Source organism: Colletotrichum higginsianum, chromosome 1, assembly GCF_001672515.1.
Source record: "Colletotrichum higginsianum IMI 349063 chromosome 1, whole genome shotgun sequence".
Taxonomy (NCBI): domain Eukaryota; kingdom Fungi; phylum Ascomycota; class Sordariomycetes; order Glomerellales; family Glomerellaceae; genus Colletotrichum; species Colletotrichum higginsianum.
The window spans coordinates 3874334-3898956 of NC_030954.1; the positions used below are offsets into that span (position 1 = coordinate 3874334).

The 24623-nt window shown below is 53.3% G+C and overlaps 8 protein-coding genes across 8 annotated transcripts; 3 read left to right on the top strand and 5 right to left on the bottom strand.

Moving 5' to 3' along the window:
* Positions 1-367: 367 nt before the first annotated feature.
* Positions 368-2332, top strand: CH63R_01143 (Regulatory factor sgt1; the record flags this gene model as incomplete). Its single annotated transcript, XM_018296118.1, has 2 exons — positions 368-623; positions 690-2332. 2 exons carry the CDS (start codon positions 368-370, stop codon positions 2330-2332), a joined length of 1899 nt encoding a protein of 632 aa, XP_018164480.1.
* A 257-nt stretch (positions 2333-2589) lies between these two features.
* CH63R_01144 (uncharacterized protein) lies at positions 2590-4044 on the bottom strand (the record flags this gene model as incomplete). The annotated part of the gene is made up of 1 exon (XM_018296119.1): positions 2590-4044. One exon carries the CDS (start codon positions 4042-4044, stop codon positions 2590-2592), a length of 1455 nt encoding a protein of 484 aa, XP_018164481.1.
* A 3261-nt stretch (positions 4045-7305) lies between these two features.
* CH63R_01145 (THUMP domain-containing protein) lies at positions 7306-8958 on the bottom strand (the record flags this gene model as incomplete). Its single annotated transcript, XM_018296120.1, has 4 exons — positions 7306-7446; positions 7508-8197; positions 8256-8423; positions 8506-8958. The coding sequence occupies 4 exons, from the start codon at positions 8956-8958 to the stop codon at positions 7306-7308; spliced, it is 1452 nt and encodes a 483-aa protein (XP_018164482.1).
* A 475-nt stretch (positions 8959-9433) lies between these two features.
* On the bottom strand, positions 9434-11339 carry CH63R_01146 (Pyruvate decarboxylase; the record flags this gene model as incomplete). Its single annotated transcript, XM_018296121.1, has 4 exons — positions 9434-9737; positions 9801-10330; positions 10384-11087; positions 11153-11339. The coding sequence occupies 4 exons, from the start codon at positions 11337-11339 to the stop codon at positions 9434-9436; spliced, it is 1725 nt and encodes a 574-aa protein (XP_018164483.1).
* A 1889-nt stretch (positions 11340-13228) lies between these two features.
* Positions 13229-13835, bottom strand: CH63R_01147 (Sulfhydryl oxidase; the record flags this gene model as incomplete). Its single annotated transcript, XM_018296122.1, has 2 exons — positions 13229-13667; positions 13750-13835. The coding sequence occupies 2 exons, from the start codon at positions 13833-13835 to the stop codon at positions 13229-13231; spliced, it is 525 nt and encodes a 174-aa protein (XP_018164484.1).
* Positions 13836-14842: 1007 nt separating this feature from the next.
* CH63R_01148 (Uroporphyrinogen-III synthase) lies at positions 14843-15850 on the top strand (the record flags this gene model as incomplete). The annotated part of the gene is made up of 2 exons (XM_018296123.1): positions 14843-15143; positions 15219-15850. The coding sequence occupies 2 exons, from the start codon at positions 14843-14845 to the stop codon at positions 15848-15850; spliced, it is 933 nt and encodes a 310-aa protein (XP_018164485.1).
* Positions 15851-16627: 777 nt separating this feature from the next.
* On the bottom strand, positions 16628-17774 carry CH63R_01149 (Nrm1-like protein; the record flags this gene model as incomplete). Its single annotated transcript, XM_018296124.1, has 2 exons — positions 16628-17623; positions 17685-17774. 2 exons carry the CDS (start codon positions 17772-17774, stop codon positions 16628-16630), a joined length of 1086 nt encoding a protein of 361 aa, XP_018164486.1.
* Positions 17775-21588: 3814 nt separating this feature from the next.
* CH63R_01150 (metallopeptidase) lies at positions 21589-24202 on the top strand (the record flags this gene model as incomplete). Its single annotated transcript, XM_018296125.1, has 4 exons — positions 21589-21945; positions 22133-23867; positions 23924-24050; positions 24106-24202. The coding sequence occupies 4 exons, from the start codon at positions 21589-21591 to the stop codon at positions 24200-24202; spliced, it is 2316 nt and encodes a 771-aa protein (XP_018164487.1).
* Between the last annotated feature and the right edge of the window lie 421 nt (positions 24203-24623).

The following is a 24623-nucleotide window of genomic DNA, read 5'->3' on the forward strand; positions in this document are numbered from 1 at the left end:
TGGGCCCCTTTCGTTCCTGCCTGGGCCAAAAGCAAAGGGCATGGGCGGTTCCAGGACTCCGCCAGGTATTGGCTCACTTGTACCGAGAATTAGGTATCGATCTCAAGAGGGAACGCCTTGACTACGTATCTCAGACCATGTAAAGCGATGACATCGGGTCTCGGCCATTGGGGCGGCGACTTAAACACTCCACTCTCACGTCGCCAACGCAGCTTTTTGCGGCTCTAAGCGGACCCATCCTTCCCAACGACGAAGAGTGTAACGACTATCAGACACAACCGCTTGATTGTATTCAGTCCCACAACTGTCGCTTAGGTAGGACCAAATCGACGACAGAGAGACAAGGCATCTGAATCATCCATCAACCATGGCTGGGCCGCAGCAAGGGCGACCGACGAGCAACGCTGACGACGACGCTGACGTCAACAACACTCAAATCCTGTCGGAAAACTGTGTTCGGTATTGCATTTTCCTAATCGACTCCAACGCCCAGAGTGACCAGAGAAGACATCTCTCTCGTCTTGAAGACTTACGCAAATCGGCCTTGGAGCTCACAAACCGCCTAACAGCGGACTACATCTGGCAAAAGGGCTCTCTCACACTTGATGTGGTTACCTCCGAAGGTCTGACTTGAGCATGCCAAAAGACGAAAAGAAGAAAGCTTCGATCCATGGCTGACGTTTGACTAGGCCTAACCTTCCTACAAGGGACAACCGACTACGCAGACGCCATCGAAGACGAATGGTTGATAGTCTACGTCCTCAGAGAACTCTCCAAAACCCACCCAACTGCCTGGGTGCGCGTGTTCGACGTAGATGGAGAGTTCCTACTGATAGAGGCAGCCAATGTTCTTCCAAGATGGCTGAGCCCAGAGACGGACTTCAATCGCGTCTGGATTAACAACGGCCGCCTTCGTATCATCCCGCAACCATCTGAGTCAAGCTCAAAGTCAGTGCTACTGACGTTGCCGGACGCCGTGCGTATCATCAAAACTGCCGCCGACTCGCTGGTTCTCTCAGATCTAATCGAGGCTGAGGCATTCTATCGCCTCGAAAAGTACCCTGGTCAGATTCAGAACTCTTTGCACCACTCTCTTGTCACAGTCCCTCGAAGACTGGCTCACGTTCTCCACCTGAGCCCCAAGGCTGTCGCTCCGGCTGTGGAATCATTCTATCTTCGTGATGCATTGGACTTGAGGGCACTTTTGTCTCGAACCAGTGATCTTCAATTTCCTCCGAAAGATCTTGTCACGCTAAGTGTGAAATTCACCCGGGTGTTGTTTGCTCAGCTCATATCCCAGAGGTTCGATCCTCCTGTCCCATGGGCTGGTCTGATTCAGCAAGCAAAGGGCACGGAACTAAAGCGCCTGGAAATCGGCATGAAACTCACGTGTGGATTTGAAATCATGATGAACAACATTGGCAAAATCGACAGTCGCCATGCACGAGAGGCAGGTATCATTGTCGAGGATCTCAAAGAGGATGGGGACTCGGTGCTTCCTGGGGATGAAGACATTCGAACATGGAAAGATGCTTTTCGAGAAGACGACGAGACGTGGATGGATATCAACTATGAGGATTTCGAAAATGAGCTGTCGGGACGACGTAAGAATGAAAATTGCAGCCAGCCGAAGTCTGGATTTGGGGATGCTGCGACGCAGGCAGACCTGCGGAAGATCGTTTCTCGGTTTGAGGCCTTTTTGAACGACGAAAGCGCAGGACTCGATGGCGCCGAGGTTGACGAGATGGACATGGACGATGATGATGACGATGATGAGAGCGACGGCGACGACGAAGAGGACAAGGCGGTCAGCTTTGACGAGGTAGAGTTCTCTCGAATGATGAGGGAGATGATGGGATTGGCACCGGCCGAGCCTGGTACCACATCAACGTCAAGTGAGTCGGCTGCAACAGCAAACAGGACCATACAACCAGGGCTGGGAGAGCACACGGAGGAGGAACTCGACGATGAAGAGCTCCAGAAGCTAGCTTCTCAGCTGGAAGCAGAGCTCAATGCACACGGCGCTCTTAGGTTGAGCCAGCCGCGGAACAAGGTTTCTACGCTTGAGGACAAGGGCAAAGGCAAGGAGAAGGCCCCTGTTGGCTCGAGCAACATGTCGGCGACGGCTGAACATGTGGCTACCGACGACGAAGATGAGGACGATGGCGACAACGGAGAAGTTGACATTGATTACAACCTGGCGAAGAACCTTCTTGAAAGCTTCAAAGGACAAGCAGGCATGCCAGGCCCTACTGGCAACATCCTAGGCATGATGGGACTGCAGCTCCCGCGGGACGAGGACGACAACGACACTGGAAGCAAAGAGAAATGAAAAGTCAAGTAAGCCGAAGATTGTATTAGGTGTTGCCCCGCACATACCCAAAAGACAGTGTGATCTTCGAGATCTCCCAGAAAGAAACTAGCAGCCGTACGCCAGGCTTCCACACACACACACACACACACACACACACACACATAAAAGAACGGAAGAGGACTCAACAAGTTTATACATGTTCCAACTAAGTATGTCATGAGAAGTTTTACCTGCCACATTGTCTTCATGCAGCCAACCAACATATAACTGATGGTTTAGTCGTCCTCGGCACCGCTCTTGGATCGTTTCGCCGGGCTTAACTCGCCGCTTGATCTTCTCCCTCTTCGAATACCATTATCGTCTAGGGCGTCCAACTGTGCTAGTATGGTGTTGAGCCTCTTCCGAGCCTCTAGCTCACGCCCGTGGCTATCCTTTTGTGGTCGAAAGTATCCTCTGGCGATATGGGTAACAGTGTGGTAGCAATCGTATAGGAGAAGACGGATGTGAGCCCTCTCCTTGTCCTCGACCATGTCCGAGGAAAACACGGACTTGGTGGTGCCTTGAACTCTCCCGTCGCCGCCGAACCCTGCAAGGAATTCACTGCTTGGGTCGCGACCGAAGTTGAGCGCGAATAAAGGATCACCAAAGATGAAATTGCTCCAGTCTTTCATTCCGGCCATGAAAACTTCGTTCTGGTGACAGGCTGTAAGTGTTGCGGCATCTTCTGATTCTGACTCCACCTCTTGGCCAGGGCCCTCTTCGCTTTCCTCATCGCCACCATTGCCTCGAAGGGGGTCTCTCAGAGGGAACCTTGTGTTGCCTTGTGCAAGAGATGGAGTGCCTCGTCGACGCGACCTTCTCAGGGCGAGTGTGTTGATGTCCTTCCCGACGTCAACGGCTACAAGTCGAGGTGTCTTAATCCCGTTGAGTGTGTGTTCGAAGCGCTTAAAGTGCCGGCGAATAGTGCCGTACCCCAGCATAACCTGCATGTCCTCTCCATCTCGAAGGACGGCTTCCAACATGGAGTGGAAGGCCATGGCCCAAGACTGAACCCCTCTGGATTCCAGCAGCCTCGCGTTCACGTCTCGTCTCGCCGGCTTCGTCGGGTCTGCCGTGGATGGTGGCGCAACTGAAGGGAGAACGGCAAAGGCAGGGCCAAACCGACCGGTTGGGGATACATGCTTGCACAGCTGCCTATACAGCTGCCCGGTTTGAAAATCAATTGTCCTACGCTCTGAGGGGGAGAGTGGCGGGTTAAGTTCGGATATTGGGATGCCTTGCGTCGGTCTAAGAAGATTGTATTCGAGGCCCAACTCATTTGTTGCCGCCGTATGTGTAATGAGTGTAGGTAGTAGAGCACATAGCTCCTTCGCCGCGTCATCAATAGGGCTTCCGGCCCCTTTCACCCATCTGACCAAATCCGACGAGATCTCGAGCAGGTCGTCTGGTTCGGGGGTTGGCTCCTGGAGAAGAGGCTGCTCGACAGTCTTGCCAGCAAGCCATTTCAAGACGGCTGCCTCCGATATGACGGAGGCGCGTTCAGATCGAAGGAGCCTGACCATGGGCGGCGGAGGGACGACGAGGACAAGGCTCGTTCCGTTGGAGACCTTGACTCCATAGACGCGCTGGCAATGGACCGGAGGCATTACCTGAACTTGCTGTACGGTTGCCTGGGGTACTAATCGGCTTATAACAGCCTGTATTGGCTTTACTGGGGGCGGTGCGCACATGGACGTCGCCGACGTTGGAGTGTGGCACGGTTTCTGCCCTACGGAAGGTCGATGTGTGGCGGACGGGATGTTGCAGGTCTGCGGAACGTCCTCGCAGGCGAGTGGTATGCAAGGTGAAGTCGAGGTATGATTATGGTGACACTGACCAGAAGCCATGTGGAAGGGGACGGGTGCCCGTAGCTAGATATAGCGAGCCCCTTTGCCGATCCCAAAACGAGTATGTTGCTAGGATGGAGACGATAGCGATGAGCATGAAGACACAGGCAGATCCGGCCGGGGTTTTCGGACGTCGTTGTGCCAAGAATGTCAATGTCAAGAGAGTGGTCCAATGGCAAGAGATGCCTAGCGAGAAGGAGTCAGGGAGCGGACAAGCGAAGCAAGTATGACTGTGAGACTGTCCACCACTCTCTGGGGGCCGAAACACGATGGGAACGATGCTAAGGCTGGACTAGGCTTATAAGAGGGGCAGGGACAAGAAGACAGGCAAGGAAACAAGTAAAAGACCTGGCAAGTCAATGGTAGAACTGAGGGTAAGGGCGGTCAGGGACTCGGGCACGTTAAACCAGGCGAACAAAGCAAGGCATATTGAGGTACTAAGCGTGGTGGCTGTTAATGTTGCGGCTGCATACCAAACAGTCCCTGTTCGGGGAGCAGGACTAGCTGGTTGTTGTCGCAGCATAAAATCGTGGCGGTAGCGAGGAATCGTTTTGGCTGGTCTAAGAACGTTCCTGTATGAGCAGATATGAATATCCAGGTAGGCTAGACCGCAAGAGAGTGGTAGTGGCAGTCTAAGGTACGAGGTGAAGACGCGAGTGAGGGGTGGCCTTGTCCCATCAGGGCAAGCGAGGATCTCTCGAGAGTACGCCAGCGAGAAGAGTGGCTAATGGGAAGGCGCAACAGGCGAGCAGGATGTTAGCCGGCTAGTCGACGGGTTCGGCGATGACGGGCGAGGAGGCGTCTTCGCAAGAAACGCTGGGCAAGAAGGGGAAGGGGCGCTCAATGAGCGTGAGAGGAATAAGCGAAGAAGACAACGCTAAGGAGTGCCCATGTGCCCTCATGGCAGAATACATGTTGGCTTTCTCGTCTGATGCATCGCAGAAAGCGGGTAAAGTTGCGCGCGCATGTGCAAAAATATGCGTGTAAGATTCCCCGTACACTATACGCCCACACATCTTCCATCCCTTCCTCCTTCTTTCGGGAAAGGAGCACGAGCTTGGCGTGGAGCCCGATCAGACGGTCGATGTCGATTTCAGAAGCCCGACGGACAGAGACCGAGAATGTGTGAGAAACGAAATATGGGAGGATGGGATGGGGCAAAGGGGGTCTTTCGAGATGCAATATGCCAATAGGTTACGGAATGCGTGCCACTTGGGGTCAACTCAAGCGAGGCTGCATTAGACAATGCCCTTTTAAGAAGGACTGAGAATAATCGGACCCATCGTGCTGCCGGGGGGATCTCCATATCCGCATGAGTAGGATTTAGGTGATGTTCAGGCGCATTGATAGATGTATGTCTGTACGGCATACCTATGGTGGACGGTGGATGAGTTGTAGCTCGGTATCCGAAGCTTTGCGCTGCAAAGCCGAAGTCTAAAAGCGGCACTGGGTGGCATCTCGAAGTAATGTGGGAGATCCTAGGTACAATCCCGTCTACCCATCATAAGGATAAGATGGAAGAATGGAATGAATGGCATGGAGGCAACCTCCACTAGGATCGTTGGGGGTATTCGACCTAGCCGCCTGGTCCCCCCCAAGCCACGCCATGCATTAAGAAGCGAGCCGGGAATTTGGTGATTGGACACCGTCAAGCGAGGATGGTGGAACACAGGCGTCTACCCTGGTAACCCACCGACTAATCCCAGACCCACCACTCACTTCCCTGCCTACGAATGAGGTACCTACGATGTACATACGTTGCTGATCATCTTCCGGTGTAATTGGCGATTGACTTCCGTACTCTGTACATCTACCGCCTCCGGCATCTGGAAGCAAGCACGTTGAATGTTCGAATACTACGATGTATGTATGACCCTGCTTCTGCCTGGCCCTAGCTACTAGAGTCCAAGCACGCAAGCAGCAGGATTCTACTGTACAGCAAAAACTTTCAACACCAAAACACCATAACGCAACGATTCATGAAGCGGGGCGGGATGGCTGGGATGCGTCAAGCATCCTTCAACATACATAGTATTCAGCCACGCAGGTTCATATCCATGTTTAAATCCTTTTACGAGATGTATCCCTACACTGCTAAGGGTCTGGGATTTGCATGCATTAAGAGTCGCAGTTGCGTCCAATCTCAGCTCCTCCAACTCGATCATTGAAAACCGCCTCCGACCTAGTTGCATGGGAAGAAGCTGACTAGAAGCACGGAAGCTGCTAACTATCCTGGAGACTCGTCAAATTTATACAAATAAGGCTTAGTCCCTTTGGAACGACCTAGGTGCGCTTGCACCCCGCTCTCACTACAGACCCTGGTTCATCTTGGGAACTTTGGAGACACCGTTGGGACGCGAACCTAATAAGCCGCATGAGGGGCTCCCCTCTCACGTTGCGCAGCTTTGGACTTACGATATTACGTGATGCACATGAACTTGAGAGCAACTGGTCAGCTCCTCGCATCTGACTTCGCCTCAGGAACACACAAGAGAACCAACGGGTTTGCAGCTTGCCAAAGAGAAAGGAAGAGACAGAAGGAGGCAATGGAAAGCATGGGGAGGGGTGGCACTGAGACTTGGTCCGTCTCGCCCAACGCCGTTCCCATACATTCGGATACGTCCGGTGCCAGCAGCCTGGCATCGTCTGCTTCCCTGGCCAGACTCAGCGCTGTATTTCCGAGTGGCTTGAAATAATCTCCGATCCCGTGTCGCTTCCGCAGACGCGGAATGGACTCGAGTCGGCGAGCTTCCCCCAAACTGCACCGACGAGTTGGCCAATCGCAACCTTAAACGTCGATGTTATATATCCGTCTGCATCGACCTCGCGTCTGTGGAAAAATAACCTAGCCGGTCGACCCCTCGGTGAGTTGAAATCAAGATTGGTGGGATGAAGCCGTGCGTGCCACCTCTGCGGGCGCCGCAGTCGTCATCATCTGTTCCGCAATTCCAGTTTAGCTAGTTTGTCTGTCCTTGGCTGCCTGTGTACTTGGGTTTCTATCCACTAGAAACGTTGCACCAGCTATCTTTTCCGACCAAATTACTGCGAGGCAGCAGACTGTACCCTCCATGGGCACCAGTGAGTGACATGCCACGGCATACCCATTCATGCCGCCTTCTCCTTCAGCTCCTTCGTTGCAGCATCCTTTGGTTTCGCCCCGGGAGATGCTTTGTAGAGCTCGTTGACGTTGAGTTTCTTCAGCCCGTCCCAGTCACTACTCTCGATGACACTCGCCCCGCAGAAACTCTGCCAAATCGGTTAGTAAACGGTTGGCGAGACTCATCTAAAACACAAGCAAGTCACTTACCTGAAATACGTCGACGAGCACGACCTTGTCGGGATTGGTCAGATTGACTTTGTGTCGTGGATTGACGGTCTTGGCGATTTGCTTGATGAGTTCGTCGCGATCAAGTGAGGTGTTGCTGCGTATCGAAGGCCGGATGGCGTACTGTCGACATGTCAACACAACCTCGCCCCGGAAAATCGGCGCCACCAGACTGACTGTGAATGCGGGCCTCTCATCCTTCCTCGGCCCTTCTACCACGGTGTCCTCCTTCTCGGACCCCGCTTCACCCGGAATCTCCTTATCCTCGTTACCGGCGACCTTGGAAGCGTCATCCACCGTCAACTCAAAGTGGGCTGCCAAGGCCTTTCTGGCCACTCTCGCCACGCCGTTCTCGGATGCCTTGTCGACGAAAGTCACTGGCGTCAGACGGTTGATGTATTTGGTTTTCCGCTCCTTCAAGTCTGTGCAAAGGCTGGCATCTTGGCATATTCGGCGGCAGAGCTCAACGGGGTCAACGGGATCTCTCGTCTTCATGAAGAAGACACATTCAATGCCCGCCTTAACAGCTTTGAAACTGCGCTTGGACCTGCTGTTATTGTCGGCAGTGATACCTTCAAGCTCCTTCTTGATGGAAGCCTCGATGTCCTCGTCATCGTCGTCTGACTCGATCTCTTCGCCAGGAGGGACAACACCATACAGCGTCTTACCATACTACAGAGACAGGTACGTTGGTGAGTAAAAGTGTCAAAGTGGCGCCGAAGAAACAAACCTCATCGCAGAGCATATTAAACTCGCTGATTGCTTTCCCGTCCATGCCTCGTGCGAATGTGACCCAGATGCCCTTGTCTCCAACTCCGAGGGTGACGCCCTTGTCTTGGAGACTGGCAATCCTGGCCTTGTGCTGAGGCGTCTGCCATGCACCTGCACCCTTTCCGCCCTATGCTTGACTGGTTAGCCGAAAAACTACTCACTTGATCCATTGCAATATGGCGTTTTGTCCACCCTGGTACATAACGGACCTTGTTTCTTTTTGCCGGGTGCATGTTGCCGCCTCCCGAGCCGGGCTGCTTCCTCTTGGAGTCCGACATTTCGATAAATGAAGGAGTGAGCTTTATGACGTTGAATGGAATGAAAATAGACGTACAAAGCTGTATCAGTACTTGAACGGAGCTCACGTAAGGGGTAGGTGAGTAGAAACTAGATGGTGGATGTTGATGGGAAAAAGCGGGTTGCGATGCGGAAAGGGCAAAACGTGCTACACCGCTCTGACGGGGGTGGAAGGACATGAAAAGTAAGGACCCGGTGGACCCGGCGTCTTTGATGCCTACCTTCTGTACCAGAGATGCCAGCTCGTACTTACCAAACCACAGTAGGAAATGACTGCTCTGAAGTAACTTAAACCTCACCAAGATGAGATTTGCCCATAGAACAGATGGATGGTAGGTGAGCATCAATTTCGTCTGATCTACCATTGCACCGACTAATTGCTCCGCACACGGGTTGGAGAAGCAACATCAGCCAGAAACCCATTTAGCTCGCTCAAGAGCACATGCCGCAAAAGCCGCGGTATTCGAGTAGACGGCTTCCTCGGGTTACAACAGTACTCCAGCGCAAGCGAAATAATGGTTTGACATCAAATTATGATTTATACATTCTGATCACCTGTCGCAACCACGCCTAGTGTGGTGGCTTGGCCAGACCATACGTGGAGGGAGCTTAGTTCAAGAGCAGAATATGTGATGTTTGAACGATACCTTCCTACACCAACCAGGCCGGGCAAATTATGTCTGCAACATGCACACATTTTCGGAGTCTGTGTCTACACGACGCTCAATTGGAGATAAGTAGACATTGGCCTGCGTCTACTACAGTAACCGTTATCAACCTTTGCACCAGCTCATGACCTCCGAATACCCTTTCTTAGTCCACACGTATTTGTCAGTCACCTTACTCGGCCCTAGCATTGTTCCTTGCACTGGCCTCGGCAGTCATGATGAGTGCCCTTGGGGCATCCTCCTTGGGAAGATAGAGCTCAACAAACTGCAGCGTCGTGGGGTTGTTGAAGTCGTTGTCGGCCAGGAGCCTCTCCAGCTCATCCTTGGTCTTGACGGTAAACTTCTTGACTGTCTTGTCAGTGCCTCCGAAAACGGTCGCGAGCTCTTTATACTGCCACTGGACGATGTCATTATATTCAGCCTCCATTCCATGGATGAAACGCTCAATGGTATATCCGTCGTTGCAAATAACGAAACTGAAGTCAAGTGTAAGTATACAGGGTAGATACGCGGAAGCAGGAGGGATGACCTAGACTAACATTGTTGTGTTCAAGCCGTGGCGAATCATGGTGGTGACCTCCTGGGCCGTGAGCTGGAACGAGCCATCGCCCACGAAGAGAATGGTTCTCCGATCCTGGCCTGCGTCCTTGGCAGCAAGCGCAGCACCTTGAGCTGCGCCGACAGACCAGCCGATGCTTCCCCATAATACTTGGCTCAAAGCTGTGACACCAGCAGGGAACTTGGTGTCCCAGATGCCAAAGTTAGCCGTGCCGGTCTCGGTGACCACAATGTCGTTCTCGCGGAGGTAGTTGCCAACCCTCGGCCACAGATAAGCTTGAGTGATGGTTTGTGAGGGATCCGAATTCGGGCTGGACACCCTGTTGATCCCCCCCGGCGATGCCGTAATAGTTAGTTGACCCGGGTCAAGGCGAGCGATAACCTTGCGTAGGACACCCCGCATGGTAATACCGGGGTATTCGGAGTAGCGGACCCTGGTTTGCGTGCTGTGGAAGTCGATGGTGTTGAGTTGTGATGTCCGGTAGGAGAATCCAGCCGTGTTGAAGTCGCTCTAGGATGCGGTTAGAGATGAGTGTATTGCTCAAGCTAGTGTCGTGAAATCACCTTGAGACCACCGACGGATAGAATCAGGTCCGAAGACTCTACACGCTCAGCAACGTCGGGTTGCGAGGCGGTCCCGGCGTAGACACCGCCATAACTGGGGTGTGTCTCGTTTACAGCACCCTTGCCCATGGGAGTGACGAAAACGGGAATCTTGGTCTTGTCAAGAAGTGCATGAACCTCGGGTAGAACGCGGTGACGGATGGCACAAGCGTCGATGAGCATGATGGGCTTCTTTGCGGCGTGGAGCGTCCTGAGAATGACTTCGACAACGTAGTCCTCTCTGTCGGGATCGTTGATTGCTTCCTCCAGGTCGATGGGCGTCTGCAGTCTTTCGCCCTCCACCTTCCTCTGGACCATGTCGGTGGGAAGCATTATATAAACGGGACGACTGCGGATCCAGCATTCTCTGAGAGCATGGTCGATCTGGTTGGCGATCTCAGCTGGATTGTTGAGACGGGCAACATCGCACGAGATCTGAGAGCTCATGTTGGAGAAAACGTTGAAGTCGCCGTTGCCAAGAGTGTGGTGCAAGAGCATGTCATTCTTCTGTGAGACGGTAGACGGGCATCCGACAATGTGGATGACGGGAATGTGTTCTGAGTATGCGCCGGCAAGGGCGTTGATGGCCGAGAGCTCGCCAACACCGAAGGTGGTGATGATGGCCGACATGCCCTTGACACGAGCGTAGCCATCGGCAGCATAGCCTAGCAAAAGTATCAGTATGATGTGAACAATGGCGGTTATTGGGTAGGATTATTTGGGGGCTCACCGGCATTGAGCTCGTTGACGTTGCCAACCCACTTCAGACCGCACCCAGGGAGATAATCGAGAGCAACGAGGTTGAAGTCGCCGGGAAGACCGTGAACTGAGCGGATCCCAACTTCGTGGAGTCTCCGGAAGAGATATTCAGCAACGTCGACGGGCTGCGACAGCCCCTTTGTTCTGATGTCAGTCATGACCGAGGCGGGGGGAGATGCCTAAATCTGGAGCCAGAGATATACGGCCTGATGTTGATACGATTACTGGGTTGACAAAATGATATTTAGTGTGTTTGTTTTTGTCCGGAACGGAACATACTTCTGGTCCAAAGCCAAAGGCAGACAGTTTTATATCAAGTTCATCACTTAAAGGATGGCGATATCGCTCTCGGTCATTCGATGCTGTCGGATGGGCCAACCAGGATCACCTGGTCAGGCCACTGGCCATTGCGAGATGGACTGACAGGGCCATCGGCGATGGGCGGTAGCTTAAGGTAGCGCAATGTCCATGTAGTCTCGGTGGAAGTGACAAGAAGACTCGGGAGGCGGTTGGTTGAACGTGGGTGGCTAACAGGTCGCGACATCTGACAGAATCCATGGAGATTGGGACTCGTGGGACTAGAAATGGGGCTGGCAGCAATGCTACCCGGCCAAACACAGCCGAGAATGGGGAGTCAACTGCAGGCCGTGGCCTGCTGCAACAAGAATACATGAGCGAACAAAAGGACAGGAGTGATGTAATCAACCATGCCACACAAAGAGAAGAGTCACCAATACACCGGGCTCATGCCGAACCAGGCAGTTGGGAGGGGAGGGCGTGCTGAACCCTTGGAGGCTCAGGAGGCAGAGACCACCCTCGAGGCTCATAAAACCCGAGAGAGTAGGAGGGGAAAACGGCCATGTTTCACTTACGAGAGAGACATCACCTACCACGACGACCTGGAATGATGAACGGGTATTGCTGCTCTCAACACTGCACGGGTATTGTTGATGTCCCGGTATGATGGGAAGGGAAATGGTCCATCATCCGAGATACAGCCGAATAACAGGCAACGGGGCATATCGGTCCGCATATGGCCACATGGCCAGGGCCCTTTTGGACCAACAAACGTTGCTACTCCACCAACGGACTTGAAAAGATGTCACCAATTCATGCTCACAACCAGCACACCCGACTACACGGGGCGGATGCGCACCCATTTTCACGGTATGCTGCTGCCGATCCACGTCGTCTTTCTCCTTCCTCTCTAGCTGGGCGAGGGCCGAGAAACATGAGCTTCATACCGACGAGCGACATCTCCGTCTCCCCTGTCATGCCGGACTTGCCCGAAGCCGCTTGAATGTACCACAGAAGCCTCAATCCTTGATCTGTTCCATTGCATTCTTACTATGTCTTCCCGGGGTGCAGAACCCTTTTTGGGTTGTTTTAGCGGCCGGTCCCGTCATACAAGCCCTCTCTCTCTCTCTCTCTTATTCCCGCAACCTTCCTACATGATCTGATGTTGGCACTAGGCTTCGGCGCTGCTGCGGCGCCACCCCATCTAAACAAAACGCAGGAGAACCATGCGAATTGCAGATCCGTGTCCGGACGCTCCCATTCTCGCGGTCTCGGACCACCGCTCAAAGGCCGGCTTGCCTCTCGCCGCTGTTTGGGGGCATCGCCAATCGCGTTACCCGCTGTTTGGTACACGTCAACGGCATAATTCCATCTTGGCCAATCGTATTATTATACTCAGGACTGTAAAGTATCAGATCATTCTTGCGCACCAGTAAAAATAAGATGCAACGAATCTGCACAAGTGAGTACGAAAGTACCACTCGAGCAGGACTATTTGAACGCTCAGGCGAGAAAAGCGTGATGGCAAGGATAGGAGAGAGGACAACAACCAGCGCAAGCGACCTGCTGTGCTATATTGGGGATACTGTGAAATGTGTTCTAGATATCATACATACCTGGCCCTCAAGAGGAGAGGTACGAGAAGAAGAGAAAAAAGGAGGGAAGGTGTCTGCCAGCCCATTATGCTGGTGCCCAGATGCTCGTTCTTCCCCCCTCCACCTTGGTACGAAACTCCTCCAACCATGCCACTTTAGTCGCAACTGCCGTCTTTCCAGCCGGTGCGCCATCGCTCCTCCCACTTGCTGCAGTCGAATTCCTTCTTCCCTAGCTTGCGGTTGACCTCGTTGTGTGCCTGACAAAGCCAATCGCCAAACTCGCTGCGTCCCTCCACCCGTAGCCTTTCTTTTTGCATGTATGACTGGAAGTCTTCAGCGCACACCCAGCAGGGGTACAGTTTTGAGAACAGCCTCATGAAGCCCCGAAGGTCCTCCTTCTGCGTCGATGAGGGCTTCTCGGGGTATGTCGCAGCAATCGAGTGTAGCAACTGCCAGGTGCCACGCCCGAGGCTCTCGACGTCGGGTGGGCAGTCACTAGCAGGCCCCAATGACACTGGGGCACCTTTCTTTACCGAACCGTTCATCTGAGAGGCCCAACTGGAGAATGCGCTTTTGGATGAGCAAGATCGGCACCTGATCAAGTTCTTCGTCAGTTGTGTTTGCCTTCCCGAATGAGGTTGTGGCAGAATCCGCATACCCAATGGGAATCACTTACGGCTTGCCGTCCGGACCCAAGACCATTCCCTTGGGCAAAGGCTTGGGTGGCTCAGGTGTCGTTGTCGCCATCGCTGTCGTAGTCATTGTTGCAGCTGCGGGAGAGGCCCCCCCCGCTTGAAGTTCTCGCTCTGCGTCGACCATAACTCATGAATCTCACACGCAAGTGTTCACTCTAGTCGGAAAGAGCCGAAAGAGTACGACGAACCGCAGAGAACAAAGTTTCAGTCCGACGGGATACCTGGATCGGGAGAATTAGGGAGCACGATCTCAGTCTACGGGATTCTGTCGAGCGAAATTTGTAAGCTTTGAGGTGCCTGTTTGTCCGTGGAATATTCGATAGCTTCCTTATCGATTAGCTCTGACAATGTTCTGCGCTAACGCGCACAGTGGTGATGCCGGCCCCTGACGTAAGACATTCAACTGATACCTTCGGGTGCTTTTCCGACTTTGATGGGGCACGGCCGCTTTGTGGATCCCATACCGTCCGTCAGTCAGATGGGACGGGATGTGTGGTTGCAAAGAGGCTACAAGAGGTCCTTTTCTTTCGCCGGGCTTAGTTTTCTGTCTCTTCAGGCCGTCAAAATACATCGATGGTTGTTCTTGGGCACGGAAATATACAGCTGTTCAAGTTCCTCGTTCCAATCAACTTGGCGGGCTTGGAGAACCATCGTCGAAGGCGGTACATCAGGCGAGGAGGGATATTCGGGAAATACAAGCTGCGAAATCCGTGACAGCGACTATTTCTATTCCATCGCAACCAACGTCTGCATATTTGGTTGGCCAGGAGGAGAGAATTGCAGGGCTCTGGATGCACCTGGAGGCCGTCTCTCTTTCTGCAGTGGACCACTTTGAGCCCCGACGACAACGTCTTCGTGACTTACCTAAGACAGTACGTAACTCTAGTTCAGATGGATCCGGCTCCGGCGGGGCAGAGGTGTTTGCCATGATATCTCTCGAAGTCACTGTTCAGAGAGATCCAGACCTGCCACTTCGCGACACTCGTTGGTATCGCGGGCAAAGAGCCGTTGCTGTCCCCTTCCTGCATCGTCCCGTTCGACGCATTTTGGCATCAGCCATCAACAACCTCGGAAATGGCCCAGAAATCCTCATCAACTTTACCGGCCAAGGTGCCGGTGCTTTTACTCAAGACAAAGTCGGCCCCGGGTGACTCGTATGAGGACCTCTTCACTCTCGAAAACGAAGGGCCGGCCTTCGAGCCGGAATTTGTCCCAGTCCTGCATCACACCTTCCAAGAGCCTGGCATGGCTGCAGTAAGGGATGCCTTGCACCGTCGCAGGGTGAACAGTGGCGCAGATGCATCCTACGGCGGCCTGATCTTTACATCGCAGCGGGCTGTCGAGGCGTTTTCGAGCGTGGTTGCGGAGAAGAAGGGTTAGTTGGGCTACCGTTCAGCTCTAGGCTGTCGTCTCTACATTGGCAAGAGAGCGGAGCTGATGGAATTGATAGGTGTCGACGAAAAGTGGCCTCATCTTCAGGACGTGCCGGTATACAGCGTCGGTCCGGCCACCACCCGAGCACTCAAGTCCGTCTCACAGGAGCCGCCGTTGCAGATTTTTGGCGAGCATACCGGCAACGGCGACGCCCTGGCCAAGTTCATACTGGAACACTACGGCCAATGGTATCAGGGTCAGCCAAACAAGCCTCCTGTGCTGTTCCTCGTCGGCGAGCAGAGGCGGGATATCATTCCCAAGACCCTCATGGATGCGAATTTGCCGAGTGACCGGAGGGTCCAAGTGGACGAAGTCGTTGTATACGGAACGGGTGAGATGGCATCTTTCCCCCACGACTTTGCAAAAGCTCTCGAGGCCACGGAGGATCGGCCGGCGCGCTGGGTCGTCGTGTTCTCGCCGACAGGCTGCGACAGTATGCTGCGTGGTCTTGGGTTGCTGGATGAGTCTACAGGCAGGGCGAAGAGGGACGGGCTCGAGGAGCGCAAGACGTTCATCGCAACCATTGGTCCGACAACGAGAGACTATCTCAAACGCACATTTGGCTGTGAGCCAGATGTTTGTGCCGAGGAGCCAAGTCCAGAAGGCGTCAAACGTGGCATTATTCAGTTCATGGAGAGGCACAGTTAAAGAAGCAGTTGCGCCAACAACCCCAACATGTGACGCCGATAGGATTCGAACCTAACTGACACAAGTACTTCTCTTTGCTCCACAGTTGACACTTAGAAGAAGGTGTGCGCATACATATTCATCACGTCACCGGTGCCTTGAGCGCTCACACTGGCGATATATGTACGGATATGGTGTAAGAAGCCTCAACGTGAAGATATTTGTAGACACATAGCGCATTGCGAATGCTTGGGAGGGCACGGACGAACATGGATGATACAGGAACAGGATATATGCGTTGATTGGCTATCGATTTATTTGGATGGGTCTGACGCGGACGCGAAAATTCGCGTATGCATTTATTATACGCGACGACCAAGCAGCAAGCGACGCGTCGCAGCTCTTGGGCGCGTAAATTGTCAGAGGAAACCCGGATCCATTCCCAACCATGAGAGGGCAGGGGAAAAGGAAAAACGAAAAAATCCCCGGTTAACCAGGCACCACTTCATCGAAGCTTTAGCCGGGCCGAACGACACATTTACCAGACGTTGGTCCCACTTCTTAATAATAAGCCCCTGCTCCCCAGCGGAGCTTCGCACAGCTATACATATGGCAGAATTGAATGACCATTTCCCTTCGAATGAGGCAAAGAAGACGCGGAAAGAGGCAAGGAGTAAAAAAGGAACTCGTCGCCGCGATTTCATAGGCCGAGCTGCGCAAACAAGACACGCTGCCGTCCTGGTATCATGTACAATAGAGAGGGGGAAATGGGAAGAAAAAAGACGCCTGCTGAGGTTGTTAAGCCAATGGCTCGTCAAACGTCAATCGCCTTCTTGCCAGACTAACGGGGGTCCTTGCTGATGAGATAGCAACAGGCGTCTTCCAAGCCTTTTGCGCGGGGCTCGGTGTGATGTTGACAAACTCTGCAAAGTCAAAGCCTTGCCCTGGCGTGTTGGGGAACATGTTACCCCCGCCAGGTGTGGTCATGTGGGATGAGGGAAGTGTCATATCGCGGCCTACCTTGGACGGCGGCGTCGAGGGGGGTATTATTCTGGTCTTGGCCGATGGCACAGCGGGTGACGGAGAAGCAGCCAGGTACAGCAAGAGGTCAGCGCCCTCTTCTCCAGATTTGACGGGTGGCTCAGCATTTGCGCCCCTCTCTCTGTTGCGACGGTTGGGGATCACACGATTGCGCATCGGTGGCGTTGTCGGGGGCGAAGAACGAATGTTGGTAGCCCTGAACGACTGCGCGGGCAATAGATCATCTTCGTCGTCCGAGTTTGCCGCAAAGTTGGGCGATACCAGATCATCTGCCAGCTTTCGAGCTCCTTGAAAGAATGAGACATCGGGGCCGGTAGACGTAGTGAAGTGCTGCTGCCTTCTGGGCTTGATCGGCGATGATTGTGCTAGCCGATGGCTCTCCTTCCACGACGTAGGATTATGCAAAGATTTCATCGGAGTCGGAGAAGATCGGTACCGCTTGCTCGGGCTGGACGAAGGATAGTCGAATGAGGCCATGTACGTTCGCTTGCGGTGACCGGTGCTTCCGTTGCTCGAGCCGATGGCATCGGAGAACAGAGGAGCTTTCAACGGAGAGCTCATAAGGGTCCTTGTGGGATATGGAAGGTCTGAGGCGCTGGACGATGAGTCGGAGAGGACGTCGCCCTCGCACAACCTCCTCCGTCGCATTTCCTCTTCATACTTGGGTTCGATAGTGTCGAGAGTCAGGTCCTCCCAACCATGCTTGGTCTTGAATTGCGCCAGCGCAAGTCGATTCTGCAGCCTTCGGGCTATCTGTGATAGGATTTGCAGTCAGATGAAATGCTGCTTCAAGTGCGGTTGCCATTCGACTCACCTTGCTGACTTCTACCCTCTTCAACACCTTGTCTGCCACCTCTTCGGGCTGCTGCTTCCATGGAGAAGACATGACGTAGAAGCCGGGCATGTACAATACCGCTGATGATATTGTCAAGTCGTCACAGGTGAAAGAAATCTACCTCTCTTGGTTGGCGTGATCCGAGAGGCGCACTGTCCGAGGGAAGCTGCCGTGGCCCAAGAGACGTTGCCCAGTCTCTGTGGTTTCTTTGCTTTGACTTAGGCGGGGAGACTGTGTGTTGGAAATAGAAGCCAAAGATTTGATCTTTGTGGAGGTGGTGGGAAGCCGTAGCAACGGTGGAATCGGTATGAGAGAGGGGTTGGATTGCTCTTCCGGAATGTTTGAGGGGAAAGAATGGGCGCAGCAGGTAGTAGGTGCGGCCTCAAAAATGGTCGTCAAGAGAAAGTCGGGGTTTTCCTGGTTGGAGAGGCATGTATGGTAAGGAGATTTTGCGCTGCTGGAGGACGAAATGAAGCGGGATGCTAAACGTAGACGGAGAAGGAATGGGGAGGACGAGTGTGAAGATTCCCGTCAGCGGGCAAATGCAGCGCAGTAAGTGGTCCGGCCTCAGTGGACGGGACGATGACCCAGAGGGGACGGGGGCCTGAAGCAAAAATTAGACCATTCCCGTGGTAACCAACCTCTGGCTGGCAGTGTCGGGCAGCCCAAGCCCCAGCCCCAGTGTGCGTCCCAGAGTGCATTGAACGCCAGCTCACGCCAAACCTATCTAGCAGCCCAGTGCAGTGACATTTTGACAGTGGAGTGCCATTCCACACACAGAACCTACCTACCAGGTAGGTAGTTAGCTAGGTAAACAGCCAAAAGTACGCCTCCGACCCAAGAAGCAATCAAACAGACAGAGAGGCGCCTAGCCCAAAATGGTGCCGGCTTCCCCTACTCTGGCCAATGTCTTCTCTTGTCACAGCAACGGGACGAAAGTAGCGGCGAGCTTTTGACTAATGATGCCCAAATCGACATAATGAGATGCCAAAAGCCTTGGAACGCGAGCCAGCAGCTGTTGGGGCTTCCTTAACCCTCCTAGTAGACATGACAAAGCTGAAGCCCGACAATCGAACCGGGATCTCCAAGTAAATATTCACGGCTGCCAAATCTCGTAGTCTCCCTGAAAAGCCTGGTACAAGTGCTCGGGCACAGAATTCCTGGTAATGGTTTCAGATGCTGGAGGCTTCCCAAGGTCCCTTGGGTAAGTTCAATGACGATAGGCTGTGGGCCTCGCAGTGGACGGACATCCCCGAAAACGAAGCTATTCGCACGGCCGCCTAGTTAGGGGGCGGCCAGTTTCAACCACAACTAGCACTAGGCAGAGAGACACACTCTCGGGGCGAGAGTCCGGGAATCCTTTGGGCGTTGCATTTAGACATGGCAAGTATAAGGTCGCACTAGGAAGTCGATGGCCAATGTTGAAGGAAGAAAGTGCTCGGAAGCTTATGCGAATGTACGTGGCCTGTGTCGAGACGACTCACTTATCCGACCTGGATAAGCAGTCTTTACGGCTCACTAAGTCACCCATGTTCCCGTCATGTGAGCTTTGATAGAGCCCATGGCCCTGAAACAGCATGCGCCATGTCAAGTCATGTTCGTGGTCGACGGTGCTGGAGTTGACGGGCAATTCGTGCAGAGGATTAGTTTGAACAGTGTGCTGAAGCGGGCAACAGCGAAAAATGATTTCTATTTTTATTTTATTTTTTACATTAGCAGTCTGCCAATGGGCGGCAAGGGAGGCGTAATCAATTTAGACCCCTGCTATGTAGTCCAACATGCAAACATCATATTGCACATTCAACGAGAGCCACTTTGATCCTCAGATACTTAAGCGAGGATGTAGGCCTACCGATTCCTAAAGCCCACCAAGGGAGCGCAATGTGTTGCAAAATAGGCGTATACGGGGGGTCTGAGCGATTGGTGTATCACCCAACACTTTCCCATGTTCCCTGGCGATGGAGAGATCAGGATGTGTCGTCATAGGCGCTACTGGACATGTTATGCACCACAAATTCTCTCTCGCAACAGGTGGACAGACGCGCCCTTCCTCGCTAGTCGCATCATGATGAAAGGAGCAGAGGAAACGACCAAGGCAAATCGGTGATCCAAGAGTCTCGCGCGATGGGAAGCGTATGCTCACATACTCGGAAAAGCCCGCTGGGCCTACATTACGTGATCGTTTCTACTAGCATCGTCATGATGCCAAGGATATGATGATAACTGCATCTGAAGGCAGTTTTTCTTTCTTTCACTTTGATCCTTTCCTTTTTTCCCCCCGCGAACACGTGGTCATGTATCAACGCAGCTGCCGTCCGAGGAGCCTGCTTGGGTTGATATCGCAGTTGGTTGTTGGAAACCTGGCAGACAGGCCACTGTTGTTAGGTTCCTTTCGTCTGGGTTGTTTCTTGGCACTGCTCGGACTTTCCAACTGCCAACCCATCGTTCCATTCCTACAAGTAAAGGTGTCATGTGTGCCATGGCGTGTGCCTTGTGCCTGGTGCCTTGGCAACGTTCGACGCTCCCCATTCCTCATCCTACAGTAATCCTATCTTATCCCATCTCACCCACCCACCTTCGGCACTACTCCTGTGTCGCCGCGGTATTGACGACGCTGGCCCAGAAAACGGATCCCAAACCCACTTGCGTTGGCTGGGGCTTTCTCCTTCTGTAGGGTACCTGCCTAAGATGCTGACGAATTATTCACTCATCGTTCTTACCTTGCAGTTGCATAAACCGCACAGTTCAAGGCGAGAAGGAGGTGAATTTCTACCTGCCCGGGTACTTGGGTAGGTAAGTAGCATACGTGCTTTGTAGGGTATGTACTATCTACGGATACATCTACGACAACTCGTTATCTCTTGGCCAGCAGCTCCAGCCCTCTTCCTTGTCTTCAATCCCAGACTCCGTAAGGTCTACCCGCCGTCCTGTTTCTCTCCTGTCCAACAGAGTCCCTGTCGCAATTTCAACCCAGCTTGTTTCCCACCCTCGAAACAGACCTACGTCATCGATCAATTGCTGTCGGCGAGCTGCCGACCGTTCCTCACCTACTTATGCAAGGAAGTGAGCGACGCTCACAAGTCTTCTGTTGCTGTCCTGTATGTAGGCCACTCGTCCTCGTAATACACTCACCCACCACCCATGCGCTCGTATCTCGAACTAGCACTCAGTATACGCTGTATTCGTACCTGGTCCAAATCTGTACCAAATTGGCACGCTTTCCAGATTGGGTCGTGGACGTGAGTGGAGGATTTGACCGTAGATGCGGATGTACGTAGTTGTGGGCTTCACAACACTGATTGACAACGTCGATTGACTTTTCTCTTCGTTATCTTCCCACCAGGTCGTTCCTTCCTCTCTCCTGTCGTCTTATCCCAACCCCATCCGATCATCTCATCTCACCTCTGTGCAAACTTACGCAATCTTGTTTGTGCCATCACTGCGCTTTTTAAATTTGCCATACTTCTGTCAATTGTCCTTGTGGTTGCACATCAATCTCTTCGTGCCGTTTCCTCCTCCCCCCCACCCCCCTACATACGCACGCTCCCATCTCAGCGAACTTCCTTCCCTGCGTTGCTGCGGATGCCACTTGTTGATCAGCGAATTGACACAACATTCCCCTTTAACCGGTCTCGACTCACCATTGCTCGCTCCCAGAACCTCCTTCTTTCCTCGATGCTCGTTGTTTACTGAAGGGGGAACCGCCTCGGGTTTTGCCGTCGTCGTCATCATCATCATCGGTCGCGAACCGGACTCCCTACTTCCGACCCCCCAATCTGCCGCCTCGCGTTTTTCCTTATTTCCCACCCCACACATGTCGGACGACTCTCGTTGAAGTTGCTCTTCGTTTGCGGTTGAAACACCGTGCCCTTCGTTGAGAGCCATGGCACCCTCTATCCTGAACTTCAGAGCTCTCCGTCGCCGTTCGAAATCCAGCTTCAAAACCGACCGCTCAAATACCGATGTTTCCAGCGATGCCAGTAACGCAACCACTCCGACCCCTACAAGCGGCGCCTCAACACCCCCCTCCATCGCCCAAAACTCCGACCCTTCTCTCAATCTCCAATTGAAGGATTCCAACCATCCTCAGGCGCGCCCGCCTCTACAGGCGGTGCCCAATTCCCACCGACAAAGCGTGTCTGGCATGACTGGTCTTGGCTCTCCCGTTGTTAATGGCAAGTCGACATTGCCCGTCTCGCCGTATGCGCCGCGAATTGCCAACATCACCGAAAACGCTTGGGTAAGTGATCCAAGCTTGTGCCCAACATCGTGTGCCCCATGCAGTGCTACATTTGAGCTATTCAATCTCCAATTGTTCCGCCACTCCCTCCGTGCTAGGGGCTCTCTCAGACAGTCAGCCACAGACGGCCGCAACCGCAGCCAGCGGCTAGTTGCAGCTTCCGAGCGCTCTGCTAACCTTTGACAAGGTTTACCAAAAGGTTCTTCTAGTACATGGGACGATCGGCGACCCTTCGCATCACTCCGTCGACGGCAACCTTTCCGTAACTCGCCTTGACGATGGCTTTCCGCCAACCTCGTGGCCCGTGGCCGACTCCCACTTCAAGGCCCTAGTTTACCTGCAGCCGGGACCCAACAAAATTCGCTTCGACTTTTCGAGCCCGAAGCTCCCCAACAGCTCTTCTTCAAACCCAATCCATGCTTCACATCTTACGGTTCACATGCTGCCAGCCAATAATTCACCTCCTTTGCAGCTCGCTATCGTGGTTGCCAAGGACTCTCCTGAGACCTTTGACGCAGTCCCTGCTCGGATCGAGCGTGAAGGCAACGGGTTGGAGACGGCAGTACGCAAGTTCCGCATGGCCGCCTATCTATGGCAGGCTTTCACAGCCGAGCAAATGTGGCGTAACAAACTTGGACGTCGCGTGTTCAGGTTTGAGGAGGAATGGGTCCCTGGCACTTCGAATCAGCGGGATCGCGACAACGGAACCTTGCGCTCCGAGGCCAGAATACACATCATCAGGTCGGATAAGACGGTTGCCGAAATTCGAGATCTCGAGTTGGCGCAGCAAAACGAGGAGGCCAGCATGAAGGGAGACCTCCACGGAATCGCTGCCGAAGCAATCAATCAATACTTCAAGCCTCTTGGCGGCCAGAAGCAGTACGTTTCCGTGCTGATGCTCGATACACAATGGGGCACGGAGACCAAGGTCGTAAGAGGGCATACAGCACTGGGAGGGAATACTGGCGGCAGTCTGCAGTTGGCTATATTTGGATCGCATTGTTTGCAGAGCTACCCGACGAGTTTCGAGGAAGTCGTCCCCGCATTTACGGACTGCACTCCGACAGACCTCGACTGCGTCGCGGACAGTTGCAACCAGGCAGGCAGCTCGTGGGAAACAGCCAACGTTGGAATTGGTGCTCACTTGCACGAGATCGGTCATCTGTTCGGATGCCCTCACCAGGAGGACGGCGTCATGCTCCGCGACTACTTAACACTAAACCGCAGCTTTGTGACCCGAGAAGCTTACTGCACCAGGACCAAGTCGAAAGGAGGGTTGGTCCTGCAGGCTGACGAGTGTGGCTGGCACCGATTGGACTGCTTGCGCTTCCGCACCCATCCGTGCTTCAGGTTGCCGAACGACCCTCCAATGAACGCCGATGACAGCGTGCATGCATTTCCAGTGGAGAGTGGAAATGTGGTTGTGATGGCGGCGACAGGCATTGCCTTTATTGAGCTTCTTGCCGACGATGATGACTTTTGCCGACAGTGGATCGAATATCCCATCGAGAACGGCCCAGTTCAACGTCAACTTACCTTGAACGATCGCGAGCTGCGAGAGAGGCTCCCGGAGAACAAGCGTAAGGGACGACTCCGGGTTTCGGTCAAATCACACGGCGGTGGTGCATTGGACATTGACAATTTCAAAAAGCTTTGTTCCAAGGAATCGTCGTTCAAGCTGACGCCTGGTCCGCTTGGCAAGACAGCCTACCGAGGGAAAGCTCTCGGGAACTCCGCCATGCAGGGCGCTGTTTCACAAGAGGTTGTCTTTGATAGTGCCGTCAAGCAGAGCCTGGTGCTGTCGCGGGTAATCTTATATCACGAAAATGCCGTGAACGGCATTGAATTCGTCTATGACGACGACTCAACACAGTTATTTGGCAAAAGAGGAGGCAAAGAAGGCGGCGACACGTTTGAGTTTGGTATGTTACCGTGCTAGCAAAGTGCCAACCTATATGACCTAACTGGAGTTGAACAGACATTCGCCGCGGGGAGTATATCTCCGGCTTTTACGTTCGCTCGGGATCCTGGATTGAAGCTATTCAAATTCTTACCAGCCTGGGTAGGAGGTCGCCAGTGTATGGCAATGCCCACGGTGGATCTGCGTGAGTACATCGATGCAGGTTTAAGTTAACAACCTTGTGGCTAACCGCTTCCAAGACATACTTTAATCCCCCCGAGAGGATACACCATCTGTGGTGTAGCAGGCTCTTGCGGCGCCTGTGTTGACGGGTTTTCGATCCTTATTGTCCGATGAGAGTCTTATCACCCTTGGCGGGTGACGTCCCAAGGCAACTCGATTGTATTTACGACCAACAGAAGGCATAGGGTGTTGATTAATTGCATCCATGTCACAGGGGTTCAACGGCTTGTGAAGTCTATTTATGGGTTGGGTCCGCACGCCTTGGATACCATTTCTGGCAACGTGCGTTTTATGCCGGATTAATGCGCCTAAACCGTAGCATTTTTTTTCTTCTTTCTTTTCGTTGGCAGGCATCAGGAAAACACGCTCGAACCACAAAAGCCCTTAACAAATGAGGCATCTTGGACATAGGGAGGGGACGGACGGCATTGTAATATACATGGGTTGGCCGGCTGGCCAAGTTGACGCCGCTGGCGAGTGGCTTTGCGGCGGACAAAGGCCTGACCTCTCTCGCCGTTGTATCTACCAAACACAA